Source organism: Triturus cristatus, chromosome 12 (genome assembly GCF_964204655.1).
Source record: "Triturus cristatus chromosome 12, aTriCri1.1, whole genome shotgun sequence".
Taxonomy (NCBI): Eukaryota; Metazoa; Chordata; class Amphibia; order Caudata; family Salamandridae; genus Triturus; species Triturus cristatus.
This window is the reverse complement of record NC_140595.1, coordinates 580550919-580567996: the sequence shown is the minus strand read 5'-3', so window position 1 is coordinate 580567996 and position 17078 is coordinate 580550919. Positions and strand designations below refer to the sequence as shown.

The window sequence follows — 17078 nt, the reverse complement described above, 5'->3', positions numbered from 1 at the left end:
GTTCTTGCTCTTCTTCTTTCTCCCATGCCTCTTTCGTGATTTCCAATAATGACCTTGGGTGTCTCCCGTATAACAGCTCGAACGCCGAACATCCTAAACTGCTCTGTTTCTGGGACCGTAGGACGTAGAGAGCCAGGGGCAACAGCCGATCCCAATCACCTCCTTCCGTCGAGAGCATCTTTTTCAGAGTGGTTTTCAATGTCTGATTGTACCTCTCCACCAAACCATCGGTTTGGGGGTGGTACACCGATGTACGCAGGTGATGGATGTTCAGTGTTTTACAGACCTCCCTCATCAATTTCGACGTGAAGGGTGTCCCCTGGTCGGTTAGAACCTCTTTCGGGAAACCAACTCTGGAACAGAGCTCGACAAATTTTTCTGCGATATGTGCCGTTGTCGGGGTTCTTAGCGGAAAAGCCTCAACAAACCGTGTTGCATAGTCCACGATGACAAGAGCGTAGAGGTGGCCTCTCGAAGACTTGGGCAATGGTCCGATCAGATCCATACCGACCCTCTCAAAGGGCCGTCCGATGGTTGGTAACGGTTGCAGTGGCGCCGCAGGGGGCCGGTGTACATTCTGTCTTTGACATATGTCACATTTTCTGCAGTACTCTTGAACGTCTCTGTAGATGCCTGGCCAGTAGAAATGCCGTAGAATACTATCGGTGGTTTTTTCCTTCCCACTATGTCCTGCTGTGAGGTGTGTGTGTGCAAAGAAGAGCACTTGCTCCCGGAATGAAACTGGCACTAACAACTGAGAGTCTCCTCCCTCCACTCCTTCCCTATATAGAAGATTGTTGTAGATCCGAAACCTAGGGTATCTCTGGGTTTCCTGATCCTGGGTGACATGGGCACTTTCCCAAGCGTTACCCAGTGTAGGATCACTAGCCTGTGCAAAGCGGAAACTGCGGTCTAATACCCACGGTTCCGCAGAGGTGAGCGCTGCTACAAGCTCGGACTTGCATGAAGGGGGAAGGGACAACGACCGTTTAAATAGAGCTAGGAACTCTGGATTATCCACCCCTAGTATCACATCCTCTGGAAGGGAATCCACCACCCCCAGTCTTACGGTACAGGGATCTTTACCAAGGGGGGTCAGGGTCACTTGGGCGAGGGGGTAGGGCTTTATATCCCCGTGTACACATCTTATATGGACCTTTGCCCCTACTACGTACTGTTTTGGTAGTACGAGTCTCCTACGTATCACTGATTGTCTGCACCCTGAATCTAATAGGGCCTGTACCGTCAAACCGTTCATCCTTAAACTCACATAGTAAGACGCTCCCATTTCTGCTGAGTAGAGTACAGTCCTGGGTAAATACCCGACCTCCATGGGCTCGTCTACTGGTCTTTTCCGGGGACAGAGTCTTGCAATATGGCCCCATTCACCACAGTCGAAGCACTGGGGCCCACGTATTGGTGGTCCCTCCATCCTAGGTCTAAGTCGGGTAGGTTCGGGAGTAGGTTTCCCTCTTCGTTCTGGTTTTACTGACGGTTGGCCCTTTGTGTTTTTCTCTGTGTCCCACCCTAGGGTTTTCGGTTGGGCTCGGGCATAATTGGCCGCCATTTCGATGGCTTGTTCTGGGGTAAGGCCGGGATGCTGTTTCAGCCATCGCTGGGTAGCATATGGTAGCGCTTCCATGAACTGTTCCAAATATATTCTGTTCATGACTTCCTCCTTTGTACTGGAGGCCGGTCGGAGCCATTTATCTGCTGCCATCTTCAAGCGAAAGAAGAGGGTCTTGGGGTTTTCTCCCGGTATGCCCCTTTCCTTCCTGAACCTTAGCCGATATGCCTCCCCATCTAGACCTAGGTGATCCAAAATGACTTCCTTGATCGCCGGGTATGGTGTGATTCCCATGGGGTTGGCCACTTGGTAGGCGAATTGCGCCTCGCCTGATAACAGTGGGGCCAGAAAGAAAGGCCATTTTTCCTCGGGCCAGCCCAAGGCCCTAGCAGCCCTCTCAAAGTTCATGAGGAAGACGTCCGGATCCTCCCCCGCTGCATATTTCTGCAAAGCGATTCCTGATGGGTTTTGAACGTTCAGGGGTCTGTTCTCCAAGGGAGTAGGGGTCACCGTGACAGTGCCGGATTTCTGCAGGCTCTCGATTTGTGCCGTAATGGTGGTTTGGAATTGTTCCCGATCTGCTTGGGCTGACGTCATCTGCCTCTGCACCGCCCATTCTAACTTCTCTTGTCCCTTGATGAGATGTTGAATAAGGGCGTCCATCTCAGTACTACAGACGGACTTTGTTGGCAATCCCACTTCTGACACCAGTTGTGGCGGGGTGATAGGGACAGAGTCGACAACCAGATTAGGGCGATGTAAAGATGGCTTTATTTTTGACAAAGTTCTCTTTTGGCGCAATGTCCTTCTGCTAGCTATAGACAGCGGAGAGTCAGATGGTTTTTTCCCCGACGCCTCCAGGCTTCTGGTAGGGGTACGCTTCTCCTGTTTTCCCTGGTCTTGATCCGCACCCCTTGGATGGTTTCGGTGGCCTCGCAGCAGTGATAACGGCAACCGTAAACAAAACAACAAGGAAAACCAAGGATTAGGACAACGTCCTGCTCAGCTCGTATTAAGGGACCGGGAGTGAGGGACACCGAGTGCTCTAGTGCGCCTTTTACCGGCCGGCGAGTGCAATGGACAGGGTGTCGAGTGAGGGGAGGGGGTTGTGACTGCATTCAACGGGCACTTTACAGTAACGGCGGCGGCTTCCGTCCCACCCAGCCCGCTACTTTCCCCCGTACCTGCTCAAGCCACGCTCCTCCCGTGGGAACGTGGCGGGGCGACTCGAGGGGTCGGTGGCCTCCTGGCTTGCAGCGGTCTTCTCTGCTCGGCTCTGTGCTCCTGTCGTCACGTCCTTCGCTTCCTCGATCTCTCTCCTGTCTCCTCGTACTCCTTGGCTCGGTCTCTCCTTCTTCCTCCTGGGAAACGCCGTCCGTCGTCTTCCGGGTATCCGCAGCCTTTATCCGCCCCTCTACGATGACGTCCTCGGTGGGCGGGGTTTCGTCCAAGTGGAAGGCCGCGTTAAAGGAGCCCTGTCCCAGAGTCCAGTCCTGTGTGGGAAAGGAATACCACTCTGAAGCGCTGTGGTCCGCTGGTGGCTGTAGGGGAAGAGAAGGTGATGAGTCCCACGGGTACCCTGCTGTCGGGGCGTAACTCTCTTCCCCGTCACACATGGCAAGGAAGAGAGCCTAACTATCAGTAGCAGACGGTGGTCTAGACATATCCCACCTATCCCATTACTTCCTAGCAGCCCAGTTACGGTATTTAGTGGAATGAAACAGGACACAGACAGAGAAGCACTAGTGCTTTATTGACCATAGCATAGCAGGGGTTCACTTCTGGAAAATCTCTTGCTTCCTTAAAAACACAGACCCCCAGAGGTTTACAACTCCATTGTAGTGAGGGCGAATGTCGAAGCCTGGGAATGGGTGACCGTCATTAAGCACCTGTGATCTTACCACTCACTTCTTATACTCATCATTGGCAATCTGTCAGGATCCATAGCGGCGCCTACCTCGCATGCACAAGAAACTACACATCCCATGAGCCTCCGGAGGGAGGAAGTACTTCAGGCGAGGACGCGCGTCAGCCAATGCACATAATTGTCAACGGAATCCATTTTGTCAGCTCTCGATGAGGGAGAGAGCAGCCCGCCGGTCAGCAGTTCTTCCCGGCCTCCAGCGATGTCTTCTTGGCGAGGAGTCAATTGCTGTTGTTAGACTCGGCGAGCTGAGGGGCGGTGAGGAGGCCAAGCGTAGCGCGGTGGTGGAGGCAACCACACGTTGCCGTGTGCTGACATTTCTAAATTACGGAGTGAGTATCAGGAGCGGAGCACGTGGTGGTCGAAGCCACGCGTTGCCGATTCCTTCTTTTCTTGGACCCACAAGTTTTAGGGCAAAAGCGGAGCGCGGTGGTGTTTGTAACCATGCGTTGCCGTGATACCTTGTGTGTTATTTTCGGATTGGCTGATTTGGAGCGGAGCGCGGTGGTGGTCTCAGCCACGCGTTGCCGATTCCTTCCTTTTGAACCGGCAACCTCATTGGGAAGAGCGGAGCGCGGTGGTGATCGAAACCACGCGTTACCGTGTTCTTCATTTCAGAGTATTCAGCAAGTGCGGAGCACTGTGGTGATCGTTAACCACATGTTGCCGTGGACAATGGATTATTCTGGGACTTTGTCTGAGCGGAATGCAGTGGTGTATTAACCACGCCTTACCGTATCTGTGAATTACCACTACAGTACTGTTGCCTGATGTGCCTTTTTATGGTTCTGTTTTGAGACTAAGAATGAACTCTAACCTGGTGCTGCTATTTGGTTCTCTGAGGAGAAGGTGTAGGTCTCCTATGATTTGAAACTGGTATGTGGGAGACCATCTTCTTGCTTAGGTTTTCTGCTTGCTTCTGGTCTTAAGGAAGACCTTGGATGTGTTACAGAGTGAGAGTAAGATCATTCCCAAACAGGTATATAAGAGTTTAGTGAGACCACATGAGAGTAGTCGTGTATCACATGCTCTGTTTATATATTTGTCCTTTGTTGTTTCAGGTTCCTTTCCCTGCTGTCCCTTCTCCCCTTTCCCTCGCCTGATGGTTCGAACACTCTGTGTAAAACTTCAGGGTGTTGGTAACGTCAGGAGGTGGACCCTTACTTGCGGCAGCTGGATCCTGCGGAGCAAAACCTGACATAATCTGGACTGCCCATCACTGGTGCAGAGGGGATGTGAAACAGAACTTAGTCGCCACTTCACAGTTAAAGAATGACCAGACCTCCTCTACAGAGCACGTACGGCGTCATTCTGGGCCTCAGGGAAAAGGCAATGCTCAAAGTAACCCACTATTGGTATTATACTCCAGCTAGACTCGTGAGATGGAAAACTGGCAATCTGGATAGCTGCTGGCTGAACTGTGGCCAACAGGGCACCCACACTCACCTCCTCTGGCACTGCCCCTAACACAAACGCTATTGGGAAGAGTCTTAAAAGACATCAATTACATCTTTGATACAGAGATTCCACCCTTCCCAGGTTATGTGCTTCTGAGGCTCCCCATTGTGCTAACCTACACCTTGCATTCCCATACAGGGAAAGCCATTGCAATGCATTCAAAAACCAAAGGTACCCCCTGAAATTAAATTATGAGGTCTGGGAAAAAAGGAGGAAAACAGAAATATATATGAGGAGAACCTCCCACTCAACCTAACTATTCAACAATGGCTAGTATTAGCTCTATGGGCTATCCCTTGCTGTGAGAATCGGTGGATACAACAATACCGCATTTATTTATATCTTTGTTTATTGTCAATCCTTATTTTAGATTAGTATCAAAAAGAGTAAAACATTTTTTTGGGCATCTATTTTTTATATTTAAAAAACATTACTTTTGTGTTCATATATACAGTACAATTCACAAATAATTCAGCATTATATAGTTCTCTTATTCGTACAACTGAAAGAACATAATTGAACATATTCCCATATTGTGAACAGACCGATATCACATCACACCTCACATCCCATTGCATCCTTTCATGCCAAACGCACACATTCACAAATCACATGCATTACTAATCCACCTTTGATTGGCATGCAACAAGAAACTCATGGCGATAACCCTTCAATAATGTCCATGGTTATGCTACCAGCTGGCGATCCAACAGGCCGACGTACGTTTCAGTGGATAAGGAATACTTGAATCCATCTTCTTCAGGGCTGCTTATTTTCATTAATTTGTACAGCGGAGGTTAGTTGGGGAATCAAAAGTTCAGGCTGACTTGATGCACACTGATAAAAGAATGTATACAGGATGTATAAGCACATCTGAGGCCTTTCCCAATGGTAGAAGTATTTTCACTTTCAGTGGTTGTTCTAACGTCTGTATTTGCTTATAAATTATTGATACTGTTTCCAATATTATTGGCCATTAGTTGGTTCACTGTGTCCTAAGTTGCGCTGACGGGGCCAGTGCTGTTCAAGCTAGCCACTCGGTGTCAAAATATTAGTCTAAATGCATGTTCTTTGTGCTCCATGATTTCTTTTCAGCTATTTAGAGCACCGGACTGCCGCCGTCCCATTTGCAAGGAGGACACAGATGTGCTTATATCTCCTGTATACAAAGCTTTTATCGGTGTGCATCAAGTCAGCCTGAACTTTCGATTCCCCATCTAACCTCCGCTGTACAAATTATTGAAAATAAGCAGCCCTGAAGAAGGTGGATTCAAGTATACCTTATCCACTGAAACGTACGTCGGCCTGTTGGATCTCCAGCTGGCAGCATAACCATGGACATTATTGAAGGGTTTTCGCCATGAGTTTCTTGTTGCATGCCAATCAAAGCTGGATTAGTAATGCATGAGATGTGTGAATGTGTGCATTTGGCATGAAAGGATGAAAGGATGCAATGGGATGTGGGGTGTGATGTGATGTTGGTCTGATCACAATATGGGGATATGTACAATTATGTTCTTTAAGTTGTACGAATAAGAGAGCTATATAATGCTGAATTATTTGTGAATTGTACTGTATATATGAACACAAAAGTAATGTTTTTTTTAATATAAAAAAAATATATGCCAAAAATTTTTTTACTCTTTTTGATACTAATCTAAACTAAGGATTGACAATAAACAAAGATAAAAATAAATGTGTTATTGTTGTATCCACTGATTCTCACAGCAAGGGATAGCCCATAGAGCGAATAGTAGCCATTGCTGAATAGATGTAGGTCGAGTGGGACGTTCTCCTCATATATAAAGCCACTGCAATGGCCTTGCGGACAGCGAGACAGGTCCTCACGGCCGGGCAGGGGTCCGACTCACTTGGACTGGCTGCATAAACTGTGGGATCTTGTTGGGATGGAGAAAGTCGCAGCTTTTCTGGGACACAAACTACAGTAATTTGACAAAATGTGGGGCCTAGTATCCAGTTCGTGGCACAGGAATTCTGTGATCTCACATGTCCCCTGTGCGTGCGAATATTGGCTCATCGGATGCCGGGAGTCTCAGAACATGTTGGATGCCAACTGAACAATGGACTGACACTCCAAGGCACACAGCCCTGACCACATGAACCACATAACAGACTCAATACTGATGATGGACGTTCGAGTTCCCTGGGTATAACCTCTCCCCCTCTCTAAACCACTCCTCTCCCTCACCTTTCTCATCCAGTTACCTTTCCGCATCCCCATACGCACCCTCCAACCACAAACCATGTTTCAATTCTCTGCTCTCTTCACCGGTCTTTGGAAATAGGGGAGTGTTGTTGTAATTGGAAATTGAATAAAATTAGGTATGAACTAAAAAAGTTTAAACAAACACAACTGTGCATTATTCGTGCAACCAAAGATAAAAGTAGCAGTGCAGTGGTGTTGATGACAGTATTGTGATGTAGTGCCTCTGCCCTACAAATGCCTCTCACGCTATTGGCTGGTCAGTCACATGGCGCCTCTACACAGCTTTTGTTCACAATTTGATTGGCTTTAGATCAGAGCTGCACATGTGTAGGGCAGTCACAGGCCTAGTAGTGCACAGAGCCTTTACAGAGTTAGAAAATTCAGTATAGTTCTACAAAGAACTTTTACAACTGGGAAATTTCCCCTACAATGTTCATGCTAATTTTGTAGTTTACGACACAAAGAAAGCAAACAAAAGACGGCATGGGAGAGACAAGGATAGAGACCCCGCATACATCCTAACACCCGGAGTCAACGCCTGGCCCTTTGCAATGCTGTGCAAGGACCTTAAGGGACATATACACGTCTGAACATGGGTGGAAACCAATGCTGTGCTTCAGCGCTTAATTACATGGCACGGACTGCTTTAGTTATGAACTCAGGTTTTTAGTCTCTGCATCAGAGAGGATGTCTTACGGTTAGGTCGACCTCGAAGCTGGGAAACCGGGTTCGAGTCTCGGAAAGAACGCTCAACATCCTGTGATTCTGTGCAACTCATTTAATCTCCCTGTGCCTAACAAAAAATAAATGTGTCAATCTGGAACGAAACTCGTGCTCATGTAAATAAAGCGCTCTGCTACCTGATATCTTCGGGTCTAGTTTGCGCTATATAAAACTCTAAAATAAATAAATAAATAAGTTACTTGAGGCTCAGGGCACGTGAGGTGTGGTTAAAGTGAGAGGATGGAAAGAAGGCGGCATCTGCACCGTACCCGAACTGCCCCCATTCTCTGGTATTCTACCAATCACGTTAGAGGGAGGTCCCGAGATGGCCTGCCACTTCCTTCCGGGAGTCTGCTTGTCGGGCACTACCCTAAGGCCTTGTTATGGGTACATGACGTTAGCGTCACTCAGGCCTTCTGCCACTCACAATACAGGCAATTCTCGCCCACTCTACCCACTGTATTCGTGCCTTCTGCCCATCACATTGGCCTTGCCTGGTCTGCCCTCACTAGGATCGGCCTGGTCTGGTTAGCTGATCATAGGCAACACAGCATGATGGCCACAACCACATCATCCGCTTTAGACTTTACCGTCTATTCGCCAGTGAAACCCAAGCTGCAGACGTTGCTATGTAAATTCGATAGCTGGGTAAGTGCATGGACCCAATGTATGCGCTCATGCATAAACCACACATTCATGTCCGATCGATTCTCATTGCAAAACTTGGAATATTTGAAACACTTCAAGAGCTATATTTAAAAACAATATTTCGCGCATTAATACGCTTTCACTCATCCCTGACAGGAAATAAAACACAAAGTTAGGAATACATAGTCATGGCAGACATTTTTGCGAAGCCCGAGTCAAAAACTTAAAGTGTGGCCCCCACGTCACAAGCACCTGTTTCTAAGCGAAATCAAGCACCAGGGAAAGAAGAAAGAACCGGGTATCCAGCACATGGTGCCGTTCGGCGGATCTAAAGGTCTTACCTACTCCATCGTTTATAAAGAGGACAACAGCCTTGCTTAAAAATATAGAATTACATTTTGCAACACAAGGGCGGGTCGTGAAAAAAACACTAGCGGCCCCTCGAATCATGCCACATTTTCCAGCCGCTGGCCAATAAAATTAGTACTTAAGATTCTATGTCAGTCCACGGAGGCTCTGATTATGCTTCTCTTTGCTTTACTGCAAAACACAGCAGCCAATAAAAACAACTTTAAACTCCAGCATATCCCGGAAGTACAACCCCCTCCATAGTATGCTCCAATCACTGTCAATACTTTAGTATATAAGTTCGAATCACGACATCACTTCCTCTTTCTTTGCTGCTGCAGCAGCAGATAAGTGCTTTTCCTTACCTTTTTTATCGTTGTGGTAATTGTGGGGGAAGCTCTTTTATTGACGATTGTGCCGCTGGTGTAAGTGGTGATTCAGGATTCTTTCACTGTGCGGTTCGTTTTGTGCGCGCTCGTGTCAGCTTTCTGAGGCGTTTGTTATCGGCTACGGTCCCTCTGGGGACGTCGTGTATTGTTGCGCGCGCATCGCTCGGTGTTACGAGCGCTAGGGGGCGGTGGAGAAGGAGGAGGCAGACACGACACGCTCGTGCCCAGAGAGCGGTCGCGTCGTTGCCCCGGACGCTGTGACTGTGCGCGAGAACCCGTTTTTTCCTCATTACGAGTTAACGGTTCCTCGCGCACAGACTACAAGACTGCACCCATCTCTGGCCTCAGTATTAGAACGCTTACCGGAGCGTGTTACCGGCATAGAGCTTTGCTCTAGGGGAGTTTAAGGGGTTCTCCTTCCACCTTGAGTTATTTTGTCAGAACCTTTAGTTTGGGTGTCATATTTTGCTGTGCAATCTTTAGTAGCAGGTTCTGACAGACCCCTGGGCTACTCCCCCCCTTGAATCTCCTCCAAACCTCTCTGCTTGACAGCAATAGCGTACTACGCCGAAGAGGAAGATCAGTGGGTAGAGTGTGATGCATATGAGGAGTATGAGGAGCCTGAACAATTGGAGGAGAATTTGGTTGAGGCCCTGGATACCCACGTCCAGGGTTCAGTGAATAAAGCTTTAATAAAAGCCCTAAAACCTTTTACTAAGCCTCTCCTCAAATATGGCAAGAGGAAGATGAAGACGCACCATAGTGGCGCGGGAACTTCGCAGTCCTCTGCCAAGGTTTGGCGCGCATGGCCAAAAACATCATGAAAGACCATGGTTCCATGGCTGCTTATACCACGGATGACTCTTTTCCCTCTACTACTAATACGTCTGACTCGGAGGGGGAGTCGGTGAGACCTAAAAAGAAATCGAACAAGGCGACACATACTGCTTATAAGGCAGATGATAGTCAGGCTCCCAAAAATCTTTTATTTGACCCTCAGAGTCTTATACACCCTCGATCCTCAGAGTGGGTTCCTTGTCCAGAGGTGGCCCACTATGTGGGGGTAAACCTACGACAGGGTTTTGAGAAGGAGGTGCGCGCCACCTTACGGTCGGAATGCCCTAGACCCTCGCTGAATGGTAAGGTGGCGGACACGCCAGAATTAGATCCGAATATGGCTACCTTTATGCGCAAATTCGCAAAGGACCCGAAAAAGGGTTTGGACAGAGCCTGGTGGGGATGCCAGGATAAGCTACTGGCTGTTTCGGGGCCCCTTACCAAAATCTTAGATGCGGCGGTCAACGCCAAAAATCAAAATACGCCATTGGACACTTCGGAGGTTATGGAGTGGGCTCAACGGGCCCTGTGTTTTTTGGGCAATGCCAATGTGGCGCGGTCAACGGAAAGGAGGCGCTCCTTCTTGATGCGCATAGATTCTCAAATGGCGGAGATGGCCACGACGGAACCGGGTTCTCTGGCCAATGGCATGTTGTTTGGCGATAAATTTGTCAAAGAAATGGGCAAATACGTCGCCACGTTTTCAGCGCTTGATAAGGCGCAGGCTAACATCAAGAAGGTGTTCCACACTGGTGTTTTTGATAGGGCCGGACGCGCCAGAGGTCGAGGGTCCGGCCGAGGTTATAACCAGACCTCCCGAGGTGCTGAACAAAGAGGCAGAGGTGGTCAGAAGTCGCAGTTTTACCCCTCCTGCAATAGGGGTGGACGCAGTCGAGGCCACAGAGGAGTCTACAGAGGACAACAAAATTCCGGAGATAGTTCCTATTCAGGTAACGATTTTGAATACCACAGAGTGCATGGTGGGAGGTCGCATTGCGTTGTTCCTTCACAGGTGGCAAGAGATTACGGTCGATCCCTGGGTTTTACAAACAGTACAGGGCTTCCACATAGAGTTCTACGCCACTCCGACTCAGAGTCTGGTGCCCGGCTCCCTACATTTTTCCCTACAAGAACAGAGTTTCATCGACAGGGAAGTGGAAGCGCTACTTCACAAAGGCGCGATTGTGAGGTCTATTCCCCACCCTCGGGGCTTTGTAAGCACGATTTTCTTGGTTCCGAAGAAGGACAAAGGGTTTCGCTTAGTGTTGAATCTCAGGGAGTTCAACGCGTGGGTGGTGTATCGCCACTTCAAAATGGAGGGCATCCATTTACTAAGGGACATTCTTCTAGAACAGGATTGGCTAGTTCGCTTAGATCTGAAGAACGCCTATCTGGTGGTTCCTATCTTCCCGCCACACAGAAGGTTTCTCCAGTTTCTCTGGCGCGACCAGTGGTTCGAGTTTTCCGCGATGCCCTTTGGTCTGTCTTCCGCCCCTTGGTGTTTCACCAAACTCATGAAACCGGTAGTGCAATGGTTGAGAGAACGAGGGGTACGTCTGATAATTTATCTCGACGACATTCTAATTATGGCACAGTCGAGAGAACTCTTGATGAGTCACCTGTCTTGGACGCTCCGACTGTTGCAGGAACTGGGTTTCCTTTTGAATCTAGAGAAGTCGGTTCTGACTCCATCGCAATCGATGGATTTTTTGGGCTTTCAGATCAACTCTCTCACGTGCCAGTTACTACTTCCCTTGAGGAAGAGAGTGGAAATCAGGAAGGAATTGAGGAGAGCGCTTGCCTCTCCGACAATATCATTACGGACGCTGGCTCGCCTTGTAGGCCTGTTGGCGGCATCCATTCAGGCGATATTTCCGTGTCCCTTGCATTACAGGGCCCTTCAGAGATTGAAAATTTTGCATCTACGCAAGGGTCTCTCGTATGCGCAACAGATAGCCCTTTCAGCGGAGGCTCGTACGGAGATCAATTGGTGGTTAGACCATATGGATGCCTGGAACGGCAGAGCCATTTTCTCCTCCAGCCCGGATGTAGTGATAGAGTCAGATGCGAGTCAATGGGGCTGGGGAGCGCGGTGCGGGACCATGGAGACAGGGGGTCGTTGGTCTCAGGAGGAGCTGAAATTACATATAAACTGCTTGGAACTTCTGGCGGGAGCGTTTGCGATTCGAACTCTTGCTCCGCAGAAGGTTTCTTGTTGCATTCTACTACGCATGGACAATGTGTCCGCAGTGAGATACATAAATCGGCTCGGAGGGACCCGATCTCGTCTCTTGGCGGAGATAGCCAAGGACTTCTGGCATGATTGCCTGGACCATCGTCTGGTGGTGACGGCGGAATATATTCCCGGGTCATCCAACGTGATTGCCGATTGGAATTCACGACATTTGCGGGACAGCAGCGATTGGAAGCTGCATCCCAGCAGTTTCGAAGCGTTGAATCTCAAGTGGGGACCTTGTGTGTTGGACCTGTTTGCGTCCAGACTCAACAGTCAGCTTCCACGGTTCTACAGTTGGCGGCCGACCCTCTAGCGGTCGGCTCGGACGCCTTTCTTCGCTCGTGGACGACGGGCATTCTATATGCCTTTCCACCATTTGCCATGATCCCGAGAGTGTTGGCACAAACTCGCAGACAGAAAGCGGAACTAGTCCTGGTTACTCCTTGTTGGAAAGCGCAAGCATGGTTTCCAACCGCCTTGACCTTGGTCTGTGCGCCTCCGGTGCGACTTCGGTCGTTTCCGGACATTCTCACGGATCCTCAGGGGTTTCGCCACCCGTTGGTGTTGCAGAACCAGTTGGTTCTCATGGCCTGGAGACTTTCAGGCGTCGCTGGCAGGTGCAGGGAGTTTCGCAAGACACTCTCTTTTTCTTATCCCAGGCTTGGGCACCCTCCACACACAAGCGATATGAATCTGCTTGGAAACGATGGGTTAGTTGGTGTGGTGAGCGACAGAGTGATCCCGTGGGATCTGATATTCATCTAATCGTGAATTTTTTGTCGGAATTAGCCAAATCCGGTTTGGCATACCGGACGGTGAATAACTTTAGATCGGCTATTTCGGCGGGCCATCCGCATGTGGAGGGCAGACCGGTGGGGGAACACCCTTTGGTTTGCAAGGTGGTGCGAGGGATTCGGTTAGTGAACCCACCTCAACCTAAGTACACCGTACTTTGGGATGTTTCGGTGGTTTTGCGTTTTTTGAGGAACTGGCCGAATAATGAAGCCCTGTCTAGGAAACAATTATCGGCAAAATTGACAGTCCTACTGTGTCTAATCTCATGTAGACAAGTGTCGGATGTGCGAGCATTGGATTTGGCAGGTAGAGTATTTACTCCTTCGGGAGTTTCCTTTACGATTTCCAGACGTACTAAGACGCATTCTCCGTGTATTACATATCCTGCATTTCCTCATCACAGCAAATTGTGTGTGGTCAAGTGTTTGAAGGTTTATGAAGATTGTACTAGGGAATTTAGATCTGATGTATCAGGACAATTGTTAATTGCTCTTCAGCGACCTTTTCGCCCGGTCACATCTGCAACCCTGGCCAGGTGGGTCACTTGGTTACTGGGTCTTGCGGGGGTGGATGTTTCCATTTTTGGAGCTCATTCCGTTAGGGGAGCTATGGCCTCTAAGTCTTTTGGGGCGGGTTCCCGGTTGCAAGATATCATGACTGTGGCGGACTGGTCGGCTGATTCCACATTCAAAACGTTTTATCATAAACCTATTGTGGATGTAGCTTCGGTGGTGGCGAGTCAACTTTAAACTAGCATAATCAGAGCCTCCGTGGACTGACATAGAATGAAAAATTGTCTAGCAAGCGCGACAAAGAATTTTCAATTCTATTAAGGACACGGAGGCGAGGATTATCCCACCCAAGCATTGGAAATGATGGCATTATGGTGTATTTGTTATAATGTTGTACCCACCCGGTAATCCTATACATTGCCTTCAACGTCTTTTTGTATGGACGTTACGATGTCAGTTTCCATTTCAGGTGAACAGACCAAGCAACCTTGAGGTTCTGGAGTTTTGGCATCGGCGAGGATGATACGGCTCATCAGGGAGACAACTCATCTTGGCAGTGGGCAGATGACAGCGCCTTCCGGAGAGGAAGTTCGAAGTTCAAGTTGGGACGCACGTCGATGGGGATATCGGTGGTCCAGTGTTCAACGGTCAAGTTTGTGGACTGTGTTAAAAGTTTCATGCAAAGAAAGAGGAAGTGATATCGTGATTCGAACTTATATACTAAAGTATTGACAGTGATTGGAGCATACTATGGAGGGGGTTGTACTTCCGGGGTATGCTGGAGTTTAAAGTTGTTTTTATTGGCTGCTGTGTTTTGCAGTAAAGCAAAGAGAAGCATAATCCTCGCCTCCGTGTCCTTAATAGAATTGAAAATTCTTTGTCGCGCTTGCTAGACAATTTTTCATTCCATTCACTTGTTATGTTATCCTTCAGATTTGCATCACAGCACGTGCATACAGCGGTGACGCACGCCATGCACTAATTGTAACAGAAGGTGCGTGATGCGGCACAAGTCCACTAATCCATTAAGGAAAGTTGAGGCACTTAATAAAGTTCGTTTTTTAGTACTCTGAACACAATCCTGATTGCATAAGCGCTATACAAAAACATCAACGAAAACGGATATTTTATGTGCATATTATTAAATAGATACAACCCTTGTGCTGATTCTCATGTAAATGCGAGAGGTGACTTTCGGGTGCGGCTATAGACATGCGTCTTCTCGGCAGCCTGCTGTTTTGCCAATAGCTCTGTTCTATCTAACGTGGGGCGCCTATGCCGGTCGGTCTTATTGACTGCAGAGTTTGGTCTCTCCCCTCTGCTGTCTCTCCTGTGAATCGCACACGCTCACGCCTGGCGCTGAACAGCCGCCGAGCCCGTGACGTGCCCCCGTGTTCCGACAGCGTCAGAACGGGTTAAAACTCCTCTCGTCGTAACACTGTACATTGGGAGGAGAGGGGCGGCCGGGGGTGTGGGGCACAGCCCTCACTTTCCACCAATAGCAGAAGGAATGCCAGCCCAACTCCCATTCCCCGGACTATTTGATGGAGGCGGGAGCGGCTCGAGGTTCATTCTAGGAATCCGAAGTGGGACTGCATCAGGACCCAGGGCACCTACCAGAGCCAAGCACCGAGACAGACACGAGAGGTAACGCCGAGATGGGACTGTGCCTGCCTTTCACATACGAAAAAGAAGCCCTCTCGTCCCTGTGCTAAGTGTGCCCCATGTCTCCTGCGACTTCGGAGTTTCTTCTTTATTACACTTTAATTGTGGTATTATTGTCGGTTCTAAATGCAGGTCAGCAGAGGCTCTGCGCCTGGAAGCTCTATTCTCTGCACGTGTCCGCTAGTGCTGATCCTGTTCCGACTTCTCTGGGTGCACACATTTCATTTGTTGAATGAATTAATGTCTGTGTGATGGAACCGAAGCACTTTGGGAGGTCTCCGCCTTAAATCGCCTGCGATGTTTCTAGCGGATTAATCCACTTTTCTTTCCCTGCTCCATTCTGTGTCTCTGTCCCTTCTCTCAGCCCACATCGCAACCCCACTGACCCTTCTCTCTGTATATTCTCCATCCAGCACCATCTCGTCTCCGTTCATCCTCTATCTCCACCCACCCATCCGTGCCTTCGCAGTCCCCAATCTCATTGTCTTTCCAACTCTCTATGTACCCATCACCCCATGCTCCCCCACCATGTATTTGTTGCCCACCTCTCTCTCTCTCTCTCAATCTTCCTATTTGTGTTTCTCTAGCACTCTCTCTATGTCTGTCTCCAGTCTCCGTCTCCACCCATTCGTCCACTTTCCAAGCCCCCCTTTTTCCACTTTCCCATCTCTACCCTCCACTGTCACCTTTCCCACCCATACCATTGCCAAATGTACCCACTCCCGTCCACCTCTCCTGTCTCATCTTAAACCCCTCGAATTCCCTCTCCCCGTAACCCCACTCTTTATACCCCACCTGTCTCCTTGATTCTACCTGTTACTCGCCAAATCGACAATTCTGCCTTTCCATCTCTTCTTACTCATTAGCTGTGTATTTGTTCCCACATCTCTTGTCCCTGCCTCATTCGTCTCGCTCTGAATTCCTCTCCCACTTTCTTCTTGCCTTTTCCCCCGTCTCGCGCCCCTAACCCTTTCTCCATGCTCCCCTAACAACTTTTGTCACTAGTCTCTAGTCGCCTCTTTTTTTTTTCCCATTCCCTCCAAATGCTCTCCCTCTTTCGCTCATTTCCCTCGACCACCTCCCTTTCTTGCCCGGTCTTCCCTCAATTCAGTCTCCTCCCTTCTCTATCTCGCCCCTTCCACTTTCCCGCCGTCTTCAATCTTGTCTTTAAGTTCGCCTGTATCTCCTCTTTGCAACCCCTCTCTTGAAGTCTATCCCTTAGCCTCTTTTTAGGCTTCCTTTCGTTCTCATTCGTTATTTTCCCAATTCCCCACTTTTTTCCGCTCATTTCTCACTTCTCTTCCCGCTCACACACCATCCTTCTCTCTATATTTTATTCTCTTTCAATCTTATTCTCTTCTAGTGCTGTAAAGGGGGGGGGGGGATCAAGGAGGATCCGGTGCGATTTGCAGGCCCCAGGGCACATTCATCGGCTCTGCTTTCTGTGTACTGTACGTTCTGAGCTGCAGCACCTCAGGATCTGAGCAAATAGTCGGTCCTTGCTGTGTTTAGGTGCAGGTTTTTTTTGTGTATACGCGGACAGTCAGACTCTGCCCTTTGTGACCCCAACCCTTTTATGCTTACCCATATTTACGGTATCCCGGTGTATCTTTTTTTTTTCTTTCTCCATTTCCAGCACTGGTCTTTCATTCTGCACACGCGTGTTCTTACTTGCAGACATACACATGACCTCTCTCTCGCTCGCCAGTCCACCTTTCTCCTCTGTTGTTCTGCCTCACGCTTTTAATC

General features: G+C 48.9%; 3 protein-coding genes across 4 annotated transcripts in view; 2 read left to right on the top strand and 1 right to left on the bottom strand.

The window, feature by feature from the left end:
• MARVELD3 (MARVEL domain containing 3) overlaps window positions 1-17078 on the bottom strand; it is an 813614-nt gene that overhangs the window by 795722 nt on the left and 814 nt on the right. The gene's annotated exons all lie outside the window — the stretch shown is intronic.
• On the top strand, window positions 10090-16700 carry LOC146776304 (uncharacterized). The gene is made up of 2 exons (XM_085637109.1): window positions 10090-11071; window positions 16693-16700. Exons 1-2 carry the CDS (start codon window positions 10090-10092, stop codon window positions 16698-16700), a joined length of 990 nt encoding a protein of 329 aa, XP_085493235.1.
• The window catches only part of TAT (tyrosine aminotransferase), a 28672-nt gene continuing 26707 nt past the window's right edge, over window positions 15114-17078 (top strand). The window contains exon 1 of the mRNA XM_085638779.1: window positions 15114-15311. The gene's annotated coding sequence lies outside the window, so the exon portion shown is untranslated. The remainder of the gene's footprint in view (window positions 15312-17078) is intronic.